The sequence below is a fragment of the Schistocerca cancellata genome, chromosome 1 (assembly GCF_023864275.1).
Source record: "Schistocerca cancellata isolate TAMUIC-IGC-003103 chromosome 1, iqSchCanc2.1, whole genome shotgun sequence".
NCBI classification, from domain to species: domain Eukaryota; kingdom Metazoa; phylum Arthropoda; class Insecta; order Orthoptera; family Acrididae; genus Schistocerca; species Schistocerca cancellata.
Window position 1 is genome coordinate 824028856 of NC_064626.1, and position 14205 is coordinate 824043060.

The following is a 14205-nucleotide window of genomic DNA, read 5'->3' on the forward strand; positions in this document are numbered from 1 at the left end:
TAGATTTATCTTCACAAATGCCCTCATCGTAAAACATATTCAAAACCGTTGAAACACGAAGCAGACCATGACTCCATACCATGAACCAGCGATGATCTCACTACACGTGACAACTAACAGATACTCCCCCATCTATATGTTGCAACTTTACCTAACAACAGATAAAGAAATGAAAGAATACATGGTGTTCACTTCACTACAAAAAACGGGCCGCTAGTATCCCAACTGTTGTCTACAGAGCTCGAACAACTAACTCATTAATTAAGTGACTTCCCTAGCTGCTTTGGAGGAGGTGGCCGAAAATGAGAGACTTATTACCCATTTTCCATCCCTTGTAGAATGATGATGATAATGAAAGTTGCAGGTCTTTGTAAATCACGGAATCGTGAAATGATTGTTATATTAAATTCGTATTTTCTACAGAGTAAACAAATTGACATACTAACCAAAGATTGCCGTAACTGGGATTCGAGCGGATCCTCACTTTCTTACGGCTGTCTCTGAGGAATTACATATCTTCCTCCAAACTATTAATATTAAATTATCTTTTAGTGTTGGATTTGTTGTAGATTCACCAAAGATTGCCATTATTTTCCACGCTGATTTTATGTCAAGCCAATTAATGGCTGCCATTTTTCGTGTTTTTAAGTTGTTATAGGGCTGTACTGGAGAGCGGCCTGGTCTTATTGCGCTCTGGCGGTAGGGTCAAATTCCCATATATCTTAAGTGCGCTAGATAACAATAATATCTTCCTGCGTGCGACATTGCGTAGTGTACTTTGACGTGATATTTTATGTATATGTAACTTCTATAGTGAACGTTCCCTTATACCTGAGTAGCTTTCTGTGCACAACGGTAATATCTCATGGTGTCCGCTCAGTTTATTTCCTTACTTCTTCTATTTTGTGAGTTTCATGATTTCTTGTGCATGTGATCTTTGCACCCCTCTTACTGTTGATGTAGACAATAATGAATTTTGTCTGATGCAAGATACCCCTGTCACTAAATTAAATGAAATATCGTGTGACTAGGGCATCCCGTCGGGTAGACCGTTCGCCGGGTGCAAGTCTATCAATTTGACGCCACTTCGGCGACTTGCGCGTCGATGGGGATGAAATGATGATGATTAGGACAACACTACACCCAGTTCCTGAGTGGAGAAAATCTCCGACCCAGCCGGGAATCGAACCCAGGCCCTTAGGATTGACGTTCTGTCGCGCTGACCACTCAGCTACCGGGAGCGGAAGTCAATTAATGAGTTAGTTGTTCGAGCTCTGTAGACAACAGTTGGGATACTAGCGGCCCGTTTTTTGTAGTGAAGTGAACACCATGTATTCTTTCATTTCTTTATCTGTTGTTAGGTAAAGTTGCAACATATAGATGGGGGAGTATCTGTTAGTTGTCACGTGTAGTGAGAGGCTTTCTTTACGTCAGTTTTTAACGGCAGTGCTTCCATGGAGTATCGCAGCTTCTCCTTTTACGTTTCCCTCACAATGGGCGATTGTTTCCGAATCACCAGCTTGCACTATTTCCGCCCTTTATCGATACTTTCGACCCGGCGTTCAGCTGAGCGTCAATGCCGTGTCCTCTCGTCAGACTGTACGACAGTTGGTCCACTTGTCTGTAATCCAGTTTGACTCCGCAACGCTTTAATCGAGAAGCAACATTTTCAAGTTTCAGATTAGGTCACATCTTGTCATTATGCCATATGCTATTCATCAGGGCTGGTCACTTCATGGCTTACTGCGTTTATCGCTCCCTTCAGTAACCACCAACTGATATCCTTCTGGTTGACAGGTGGAGCTACTGTAGACTTACTGAAACTGATGCTTTGTGTCCTCTTTCAAGGTGTAATCGCACTGATACTGGCTCGTTCACTCTTAGCATTCTGCAATATTAAACCGTGAGGTACTTGACGAAGTATTTCGCAGGGTGATCCAGGAGGAATGATCAATATTCAGGGATATGACAAGAACGAGCATATGACGAAAAAATCTTCATATGGACATATGCTCTAGTCCGAATGGTTTCTGAGATACATCACATTTCATATAAATAGTTATTTATTTTCTGTGTTATTCAGAACATTGTCGGTTCAAAATGGTTCAAACGGCTCCGAGCACTCTGGGACTTAACATCAGAGGTCATCAGTCCAGTAGAACTTAGAACTACTTAAACCTAACTAACCTAAGGACATCACACACATCGATGCCCGAGGCAGAATTCGAACCTGCGACCGTAGCGGTCGCGCGGTTCCAGACTGAAGCCCGTAGAACCGCTAGGCCACAGCGGCCGGCGAACATTGTCGGCTTTACACATGTTTACAGCACAATAGTTAGTAAATATTACAACATGAGTTCTATACATTATGAGTTAAAAGGTTTACCGCATGTAATGTTCGCCATGCACGTGTTGGTGGTACACTGATACGTACAAAAGTTCACCGTGTGCTGGTAATAGGATTACTTTGCACCATTTCAACAAAATGTTTCTGTTCTTGCACTGGTCGTTGAACTACATGTCCAGATGAAAAACGGGAACGTGGAAAAAATATCTGTTTCGCGCGCAATATACTAAATCTCTTGGTTTTTGCTTCAAATGAGCGTTTCTGTTATGTCCCTCATTATTGACCATTCCCCCTGGGACAGTCTGTATAACACAAAGGAATATTGATAAATGCACAAAATTCACAAACTGCATGTATATTTCAATAGCACAAAGAAAATAAGTAACTTATATGTAATACAACGCAACTTAATCTTTAAAAAGAATTTTACTCTCATAGTCTACAGAAAAATAATAAGGTTTTCCACTCTTGTCAGATACACAGTTTGATATGTTGAAATCAATTACGTAAGACTGAAGCGCTGGTGATAAAGCTGTGACTTCAAAAGGTACATTGGCGTATTAAAAATGCTATTGAAAATACAGTACACCGGTTTTACTACTGAGTTTTCCAATGTATTTGTGTAAAAAATGCGGTGTAAATGTAGAAAAGTGTCATGACGATGTTGCTGATGTCAATAATAATCTCAAATATTACGCAAAAGAGACAGTTAGCCGCCAGTGGAGTGTCGGCTGATAAGAACGCAGACGAGAACACGTTGAGCTGACGTCTCGCCGTTTTCCAGGTTCAACCGCGTGGGCTACTACCACGACATCGCGCTGCTGGAGCTGGAGCGGCCGGTGCGACGCTCTCGCTACTCCATCCCCATCTGCCTGCCCGACAACGAGCTGCGCGACGAGCCCTTCGTCGGGACGCGGCCCACCGTCGTCGGCTGGGGCAGCACCCACTACGGTACCGCCGCCTACTCACACACACTACAACTTGCTAGCCAGTAGCCGCTGTACTGTACACTGAAAACGTACCCACCTTATCTTCTCCACACTGTCCATTTATGTTATCACGATCTGCTGCTTGATACGAGGACTACAGCGAATGGTTCACGGACTGTGTCATAGGAGATGCACTGCCAAAGAAGCTACACAAGGGGAAGAAAAAAAAGCTCTGTTTGGGATACATATGGCCCTGATACCAGGGACTCTTTTCTCTTATCTTGCTACCTGCTGCACAATTACGGCAGACAACAGTCACTTTAGCTGATGATTAATTTTCTTTATGCTGGTTTTAAAAGTAATAGTACTATGCATATTTCGTTCGAACTGGTAAACTGTTATACTGTGCAGTGGCAAAATCCTTGCTAGTGCTAACCCGCCGAAGTTACCGAATACCTTTCTGCGGCTTGGCTGAAAATAACATTGGTCTTCAATGGGCTAGATCTAAAATAGCACAAGAATGAAAACTATTAAGTACGGCTGAAAGCTTATGCAGTATGCACACTTTATGTGGTTGTATAGACAAAAAAAGGAAGAAGAGGAAACAAGACACACAATGAGAGTAATGGACTGATTTACGTATTATTTCTTCTGTAATTGCGTCCACAGTGCTACAGTATTACAGAAATGACAACATGATCTCTCTGTACTGTAACATATTGCTCAACTTTCAGTACAAGAGTTTAGTTTGCGGCGATCGGGCATGAGCAAGGGATAGTTGGATAGTTAACTGAGACTTCAAGCTTCGTTGCCAAATCTGACCATGCAGCTTAAAAAAAAGTCTCGTCGAATATTTAAGTTACGAAATTTAAGTCCAAAAATTTTGCTGTCAAAGGATAACAGTGCAAACCATTTTACGAGGGCTGTTTGGAAAATAAGGTCCGATTGGGAGCAAAATGGAAAGCACAGTGAAAATCCGATGAAGCTTTGCACAGATGTGTCGATCGGGTAGCTTCGCTCTTTTCAGTTCTGATCACACAGGGAGCACGTAAAGATGCCTAGAACAACAGTCTCCCGCCAAGTATGAGGGTCTGGTGAAAGGTTTTGCCTGATGTCATACAGCCACGTAACATAATTGTCACACGTTTCATTCTTCATGACAGTTCTCGGCCGCACACTACAGGGGCACTAAACATGCTCCTGCAGCGTTTTCGATGGAAGGTGTTTCATCACTCACAATACAGCATTTAATTAGCTCCGATTGAGTTTCATCTCTGCTCACATGAACCGCTGATAACATTTTCGCACAGACAACGAGCTATAGACCAGGATAATGAATTGGCGGAAAACACAGGAGGCTGCCTTCTGTGGCGAGGGTATTGGGAAGTTGGTACAGCACTCTCACAAATATATAGGTCGTAGCGGCTACAGTGAACTGTAAGGTGCAGCTAACTGTTTCAAATAAAACATTTTTGACTTTCGCAGTAGTTTCCATTTTGCGACCAATCGGACCTTACTTTCCGAATAGCTCTCGTACTTCGTTTATTGATTTGGTGAGTCACACACTACCTAACAATGCCTGGACCCAACAACGTCCCTATTAACAGTTAAATTTATTCCATTTCCTGAGTGAAATTTGCCATTTGCTGTACTGGTTTTCCAAATATATTTGCGCGCTGCGACAGTTCACGGTGCCTTAAAAACTATTCAAGTAATAATACATCTTACAAATGGGCGCTACTGACTGATCCCATGATTTCGGGTGTAATTACTCGCATCCTCCGCGAATAAACCAAATAATTACTCACTGTTGCTCTACTTCCAAACTCATATTTCATCAGATTAACAAACTGTTCAATTGGACGTAACCGTTCCGCGTGTGACACCAATAGCACATGACCACATTGTTCAGCTTAAAACAGGAAGCAATGACCCTGCTGAAAAAAGGTGCGCTCAGATCCGTAAGTTACAGAGAACCAACAATGCGTAATGAGTATGATTTACTACTGTATACCATATCGATAGTAATATATCTTACAGTACTCTTTCTCGATTTATTTCACATTTGCGATTACGGCATGGGTGCTCTTCTGAAATAACCCATGAAGTGTAGAATAACACATTGTTTACTGTGAAAAGAACATCATACTCACATCTGACCATGCTCATGTATTTTACAAAATTTATCGTCGTCTGTTTAAAAGGAGATTGTGACACTCTTTATAATAATTCCTACCGAATTAAACGCGAATGCTGCACCATTTTGCGTCTATGCAGTAGTTACATGTCATACACGGTATACGCAAAAAATGGTGCAGACCTCACAGTTAATTCGGAAGGAACTGTTATAAGGAGTGTCACATCTTTCTACAGTCGATGAATCTCCTTTTTTCCTTAAACAGGTGAAGTGGACTATGTGAATATCGTTGGATACCAAAATAACGTGAAAAACATTAAAGGATACGTATTCATGCCCCTCGTGGAAGGTTATCACCTAAGAAAGGCAAAAATACTGAAATCGCGATTGCAAAATATATAAACCATGTAACAGTACTGGTGCTACGTTTCTGAATCTATCAAATTCGCTCACTCCTTACATGGCTGAAGCAAGTGATTCCTCCTGATCACAAAAATGTCTATGATCCTAGGACGGCAGGCTTGGAGAATGACTTGGGGGGGGGGGGGGGGCAGAAGGAGGGAGACTACTTGCAAAACTACGTAGATTATGAAACGTTAATATTAATCAGTGCCAAAAAAATATTTTGGGAAGACTGAAGACACATTTTAGATAACGCTACTGAAAATTACCAGGGCTATTAGACATGAATAATGGTCATGCCGACACTTGATACCTCACAACCACCTGGAAGGTGGACCTGCATATTTCGTTATTTGGTGTTTCATGGAATACACTTTATTGCTTAAAAACATTATTATTACAATTTAAAAAACCTTGTTAAAAGAATAACAATGCTCACAATCATTTTAAAAACTTGAACAGGCTCAATCCATTAATAACAACTTTAACAATTTGTACCATTAACGGCAGGGCTTCAAACCAAGGACACACACTTCCCAGGTACAAGAAGGAAGTCACGCCAGTTAGGTGTCGCTGCAAGCGGGTTCAACACGCAATTTTATCAGTAGAATGAATTACACTGACAGTTACTAAATGTACTAACAGTTTCCAAGCATGGACAACACGTTACAAAACTGGACAACGCCCATCCAAAATGCAGAAAGTGTTGCAGGTCACGCCACTGACTGTGGCTCTTGGAAAGGCCTTAACAACGTACAACCCTTAATAAAAATGCCTTAAGCCATAAAATACACAATCCCCCAGAATACAGTCAAAGCTGGGATGGCATACAATTTAAATGCGACTCCCAACTGGTACACACCAGCTGAACGGTGGCAAAGACCTTTAATAAATATACAATTGCCCAAAATACAAGATAAGCTGAGAACTGCAGCAGACGGCTATCACAGCCAACAAGGGAGAAGCAAGCAAGTCTCACAATTCAATGAGTGGAGTTAGCAAATGACTGTGGATCATAGGAAAGGTTCAACAGCTCAGATTGATGAGTGAAAGGCCTTCAAACTTAATGTGCTCTATAAGTAGCAACAATTAACGAGCAATTAACAATAAACGAGCAGTTAAAGAGCAGGTATAGCAAGGAGTAACTTCGGGCTCGCAGAACGCGCTTTAAACGTCATGAGCTCGCTGATTTCGTCAAACAGGAAAGACTAATGGGTTCCGATTAATCGGGGACACTCTAACGATGCACACATCACACGATCAGAGACGTCGTGCGACGACGGAAGTGCTCTGGACCCAGGGAACAGGAACGCTTCATCCGCGGCTAAAGCTACAACACACGTCAGACGGGAACAGAAATCGGCGCAAATAAGCCTACAGACGAGAATACCTTAGATTTAGGATATGTCAATTCATCACGAAAGCGACTACACTTACAAATTATAAGCTTAACACTCCTCAAAATTACTTGTAAGTTATAAGACGAAATATGAGCACCTGCTGATACGAGGGTTAAGACATACTCATCTACAGTGGGTGCTTTGCCTCCGACAAAGGTTATGCTACAAATTTAATTTCGCCGCTTCAATTTGTAACAGAGAATATTGGTACACTTGCACGGAATATGGCCTGGAAAAACAAATTGCGATCAGTTACACTGACCAATGATGATACACACAGTCTCTCGGAGGTGCGTTATCATACCAGGTCCAGTTTCACATTAACACAGACGTGGCCTTGCACTATCAAAGACCCAAAAAATAAGAAAACAACGCTTAACTTCACTCAGATGTGAAGGAGCCGTGACTTGCAGGACCCCAAGCCGGGGTGTTATCGCCTCCAATATGTACAGGCAGTATTCGAGCTGCCGTAAAATTTAAGGTTGCAGAGTAGGCCAGGAACTTGCCGACAAGGTTGCTCGCCACATTGGCTGCTCTTCCCGAAACTCGCCGCTATCAATCCTTAAGCTAGCCAGCAAGGCTTGCCCCGACCGTTGCTTCTCGAGGTCCATACCGGCCAGGCGTACCGGACAGGCGGAGGCCCCCAAAAGCAACAGCTTGCCAGCTTATTGATTGGCGACTCCATGGCGTGTTGTGTGCACCACGACCAAATAGTGGATAGAATTGGAAGGAAAATCAGCATTGACCGTATTTTGTTGTTTTATTGTCAGAAAAATCGATTTTCGGTCACTTAAATCGATTTTGCTGACAATAAAACAACAAAATACGGCCAATGCTGATTTTCCTTCCAATTCTATCAACTTGCCAGCTACTTGGCCTCCAGCCAACTGACTGTTCCAGGGCCTCCCAATACACACGACTCGACCAAAGACCTTAGCTCGCGACATATGATCATACCGATATCGGCAACCCAAGTAGTTAGTGGCGCCAGCGGAATGCCATGCCGCCTAAATTAAAGTCGCCGTGGCTCACATCTTTCTTAGATAACTTTTCGTACAAACAGGGAGGTACCGATGATCGTGTCTACACTTTTCATCACGAACTCTTCTGAAAATTGGGGTTAGAATCCGTCTGATGGCGACGGTACATCGTGCAGGATCTTTGGCTACTAGCAAGATGGCTTCGCCATGTTGTTCCCAAGAAAGAAAGGATCTGCACTTACACCCTGACCGGATTGCAACCATATGTACACCTATGTTCCTCGGTGGCCTATCTTCAGGCGTCATCCGCTATGTGCACAGCTGTCTGCAACAGTTGCGGGTAACAAGACAGAACAAAGACAAAAATAACAACGCGGTTTGTTATCGCCCGGAACTCAGGACGCGGTCACTGCAGGCGCTAGTCTCGACGTCTGGTGGCGTTAAAGTCGATGGCAGGAGGCACAGCCAGCGGAACTATTTCCCTCCGCGAGTCACGTACCAGAGAACAGTCCGCTTTGTATGCCTCCACCTCAGCAATGCTCAGGCTGGCGCACGGCCTCCGAGAAGCCAGTCATAGTTGGGAATTACGCTGGGAAATCGCGCCGACCGCTCAGTGGTTCCTCATTGAGAGTAACAGCCGACCAGCGGCGACCTCCGCCGATCTGACGAGTCCTTTCCACGGCAGACACCGGTTTACAGACCTAGGCCTCGTGCTACACCTCACTGTTCTAGGACTTCATCACGAACCTTCTCACTGAGTTCAAAGATAGTGTTATCTCTTTCCTATAACCCACATACACTATACATTTGCTTGGTAGTGTTATTTCTTCCTATAACTGTACTCTGAATAAACGTGTTATTACTTCCGGTCTACTTGATTGTTGTTTCATCTGTATGTACCAAATCCTGGTGCATAACACATCAAAGGAAAAGACTTGAATTTGTCTGATGACAAAGAAACGACACACTTTCTGGCTGCTCTAGTGCCATTACACCGTGTAGACGTCACTATTGGCCTATTTGCTTACGACCCAAATATCATGTTCCTTCCACAGGATGTCCTGCATAGTAACGATGGATATGTGCCTTGCTACACTACCAGAAGTGTCCTCAAATGACTGAAAGAGACCAATGAAGAATTGCATCTCTGAGCTTATCATACACAGGACCAAATGATTTTTCTCTTTGTTGTGCGAACCCTCCTGCGCACACCTCCATGGGAAGTACTCCAGACAGGGTGCCCGCAGGTATCTACAGATTCTTAACACTGATTATCGTCACTTCCAGTTCAACTACATTTTATTTGTGCTGTTAACAGTTGTAATATGTGCTGTTAAGAGTTTGAGAGGCAGCATTAGGGAATGATTGACGGTAAGAGGGGAAAGAAATACGATAGAAGGGAATGGATAATTTTGAGAGATTAAATAGAGAAGTCAGCATAGGACCATGTACATAGAAAGACAACGCCTGATAGAAATTCTTATGAAACACAGAAGATACTGAATTTCATTGGTGGAACGATGGAATGTGCAAAAATGCAGTAAATGAATCAGGTGGAAGAAAAGGCGGACGTTTAAAAATGAGACTGACAAAAAATGCAAAATGATGAAGGATGAATGGATACAGGACAAATGCAAGGTTGTAGAAATATTAGTGACTTGGGAAAAGGTAGATGGCAGCATAAAAAATAAAGATACCTTTGGAGAAAAGAGAAGCAGTTTTATACAGAGGAGAGATGGCAAGACAGTACTAAGTAAAGAAGGAAAAACTGTAAAGTGGAAAGAGAATATAGAAGATCTACGTAAGGGAAACAAGCTCGAGGACAATATTACAGTAAAAGTAGAGCATGTAGGTGAGAATGAGAAGGAAGAAAAATTTTACAGAGCACTTAAAGACCTTAGTGGAGACAAGGCCCCTGAAGTAGACAACACTTCCTCGGAATTATTCAGTTCCTTGAGAGCGCCATCCATGATAAAACCAGCAGAAGAATGGAAAAACTTAGAGAGGCAGATTTTGGGACCAGAAGAAATGTAGGAACACGCTAGGCAGTGGTATCTTACACTTACGTGTTATATTCGAAGATACAATGGAGAAAGGAAACTTATATTCACAGCATCTGAAGATTTTGAGAAAACATTTGACAATGTTGAGTGGCCTACACGCTTTGAAATTTTGAAGATAGAAGGGATAAAATACAGAGAGCGAAAGGTTATTTACAACTTGTAAACTGGGGAAAAAAGAATCTATGACACAACTTCACTAAAAGACGGGGTCGGTTTACAGAACACATTGGCAAGCATCACGGATTAGTCAATTTGATAACGGTGAGTAGTGTGGAGGAGAGAGGGCGACAGGTAACAAATGTAGAGGGAGATTTAGGCTTGAATACAGTTAGCAGATTCCAATGGACGTAGGCTGTAGTAGTTATTCAGAGATGGAGACGCTTGCATAGGGCAGACTAGCATCGAGAACTGCATCGAATTAGTCATCAGACTGAAAAACCACAACTGTAACAACATTAACAACGAATAATCTTGATGATAGCATAGCTTTCATAATAATGTTTATATGACTGCGAGGCATCTGTTCCTTCGGACATGTCCAAAGGAACAGACACCAGCCATTCATATAACTGATTCGCCTTGGTGGGCAATGATTCCACAACCTTCAGTGCGGATGCACACTTACGTTCGACCTCCAGCGGGAATCTAAAATTAGCGACCATCTAGCTAGGACATGGACGGCGATTGCGGATATGTGGCGCTGGGTGTGAATGTGAGTTGGCCGGGAGAGTGTCGGGATAGTCCACGCATTTGCAGTAAAAGCTGTGTCCGGGTGGCACAGTGGGTAACGCAACTGTCAAGTAAGCAGAAAATCTTGGGTTCGGGTTCGGTTCGACATGGCATGTTCATCTGTCGTCATTGATTTCGCATAAAGTCCCGAAGCAGCTGACATAGCTGATATCATTAGTTCCTTCCCTTTCCTTTCCTTTCTCTCCCCTCCACTTTCAATTTACGTAATGGACGTCGGCCCACTGGAACAGGAATCCTCTACAACAAGACCAACAAGGGAAGAAGCCTCTGAAGTAAACTGTCAGAGTGTCTAACACAGGTGCGAAAGACTCGAGTTCCATTTCCCTCACCATAAAAGGTTTTTCCTTGGTAGAGGTTTGAAGTGGGATGCACTCAGTCTTTGAGGATAACAGACGAGCTAATTCGAAGGGTAAGTAGAGGTTCTGAATGGAGAAAATTAACATTTGCAACCAGAGACCAGTATGCTAGCCATATTCATTCCAAGGAGGAAAATTAGGGAAAGTAAAGGCAGTGCAAGTTACAAATTTAAATATAAATGTGATGATTTTCTTGACCCAAATTTTATTTCCCTTTTGTGCACTTGAATGACTATCAGATGTCAATGTCTCAGTTACAGGTACTATTTTCTCTACCCATAAAAAACACTAAAATCACGAAAAAAGAACACTGAAAGTGTGGAATGATAGAGCTATCAAGTGTTGGCATTGTCGTCGTTTTGTGACATTCCAGTAACAAACGGTAATCTGATATTTCTTTCAATGTTTCAGTGTTTCTATCTTCGGATGATGTGTCGATTTTCTGTGTGATAGCATTGTGGCACAGAGATTCCGCACTCTAAGAATTTGTGAGCCCTTAGGACCATACAGAGTTCGAGTTCAATCAATTCTCTCCGCAAAACTCGTTCTGGCAAACAACACGTTGCTTTATTGTGCTTACACTTGCGTACCCTAAATACACTGCCTGACATGATACAGAGAACGGTCACTTGACTTACCATAGGCTTCGCCACACAATATGTTACACCTGTACCCACAACGAATTGTGAAGCAAAACGCTGTTAGGAGTTCTCATTGAACCATGCTCCATAGTCAACATTTACTTTGCCTCGGAAGTTTGGTCGGACATTATTTCGGAAAACGCATAGGCACTGGCGTGCTGTAATTATTTTTGTCTCTATACAGACATAAGGAAGCGGCGACCTGCGTCAAGCAATTATTTTCTGCTCATCAGTATAGCGTACCGGCCGCCAATGTCACGGAGGAGTTACGTAACGCCTAGTACTTAGCTTGAAGGTTCTCCATGTAATGTAGCATTATTTCCTTGCGCCAGAAAAAGTTAATGAATAAGAAAAGGAATGTAAAGTGAATCTGTTATTCTGAAACGGAATGTAGATTCTTCAGAAACTTCCTTACGAATTAAAACTGCTTATTGAACAACAACTCGGCTCTAACCTGGACCACTACTTTTAGCATTACAGCCTGAGTTATCCAGATAAGACTCATGACTTACATAAAACTTTTTATATCTATCTGCACTTTTCTATAGTATTTTTAATCTTCCCGCATCCTGTTGCGTCGTAGATCGTAAATGAGCGAAATGTCGCAGTAGTTAAGACTTTGGACTCGAATTCGGGAGGACAGCGCTTCAGATCGCCGTCCGACCATCCAAACTCAGTTTTTTTTTTCGTCGTTTCCCTAAATTCCTTAAGACAAATTCCGGAAATGTTCCTCTGGGAAGGTCACGTTCGATTTCCTTTCCAAATTCAAGAATTTGTTCCATCTCTGATGTCCTCGTCGTCGACACGACGTTAAACGTTAAACTTCCTTGCTTCCTTTATGGATCGCGTATGTAAAGCTCAACCTGGATCGTTTCTATGATAATCTGTGGTGAGCTAAGTCTGCTGCAAATTTTGTATAGAATATGACAGGTTTCTTAGTGATTTTAGCTTTTTTCGACGCTACAGACAGTAATACCTGTTTATGCATTTTTGCAGTGGCGCGGGAAGAAACGTGGCGCAGTATTTCTGCCTCTTCGTTAGTAAAGGAATACGTTGAAACGAAATTCAGCAATTCTACTTTTGCTTTGCTCCCTTCAGTTTCACCTCCTGTGTCATACAACAGTGCCTGGACACTAACTGTGGTGCCACTGGCAGCCTATACGTATGACAAAATCTTTCAACAAGATTCGGCTTCATACATAGCCCTCTTGAGAGAAAAATGTTTTTCACTCAGCGTCTATTATAGCCCTGGGCTTTATTTTACACCTATTATACAGTAATCACTGTTTCTTCAGAAGGTTTTTACAGTGACTGAATACCATGGAGGATCCTTCTAATCACGAACTTTTCTTCTAGATACATAGCTATCCAGTGCATGGTTAACTTTTCTTTTAAACTTAAGACGCAATTATTCCTCTTGCTCCTGCTCAGGGGCGAATAACTGGATTTCTTCTTTAAGATAAGACGAGACTACCTCTTTAAGTAGCTTACTGAACATGTTAGTCGTTATTTTTGTTTTATCTGCCTTTTGTACATCAGTAATCATTGTTGGTGCAGTTGCCTCATGGTCGCTGATTCCAGATTCAATATGGACGTCCTCAAAGATGTCAGGTCTGTTTGTTGCTATTAGGTCTAATGTATTTCTGTTGTGCCCGAAGAAAGAAAACCACCCGAGTTAAGCGGCTCAAAATACCCCTTGGATACTGCTATACAAACGTGATCAGTAACAACCTGAAAAGCTTCCAAGGGTGTTGCAAAGTACGCTGTGCTGAGAAATAATTGTTAAGAAAAAAAATTCGGTACGTTACTCCATTTCGGATTTCATTAGCACTGACGTTAGCCAATCAGGTAAATGAGCGTGCAAATTGAAACACTGTTGTTGTTGTTGTTGTTGTTGTGATCTTCAGACAGAGACTGGTTTGATGCAGCTCTCCATGCTACTCTATCCTGTGCAAGCTTCTTTATGTCTCAGTACCTACTGCAGCCTACATCCTTCTGAATCTGCTTAGTGTATTCATCTCTTGGTCTCCCTCCACGATTTTTACCCTCCAAACTGCCCTCCAGTACTAAATTGGTGATCCCTTGATGCCTCAGAACATGTTCTACCATTCGATCCCTTCTTCTAGTCAAGGTGGGCCACAAATTTCTCTTCTCCCCAATTCTATTCAATACCTCCTCATTAATTATGTGATCTACCCAT

General features: G+C 42.4%; 1 protein-coding gene across 1 annotated transcript in view; it reads left to right on the forward strand.

The window, feature by feature from the left end:
* Positions 1 to 14205, forward strand: part of LOC126106195 (proclotting enzyme) — a 161117-nt gene that overhangs the window by 125465 nt on the left and 21447 nt on the right. Inside the window, exon 8 of the mRNA XM_049912459.1 lies at positions 3132 to 3298. Within this exon, the coding sequence (XP_049768416.1) occupies positions 3132 to 3298 (167 nt within the window). The remainder of the gene's footprint in view (positions 1 to 3131; positions 3299 to 14205) is intronic.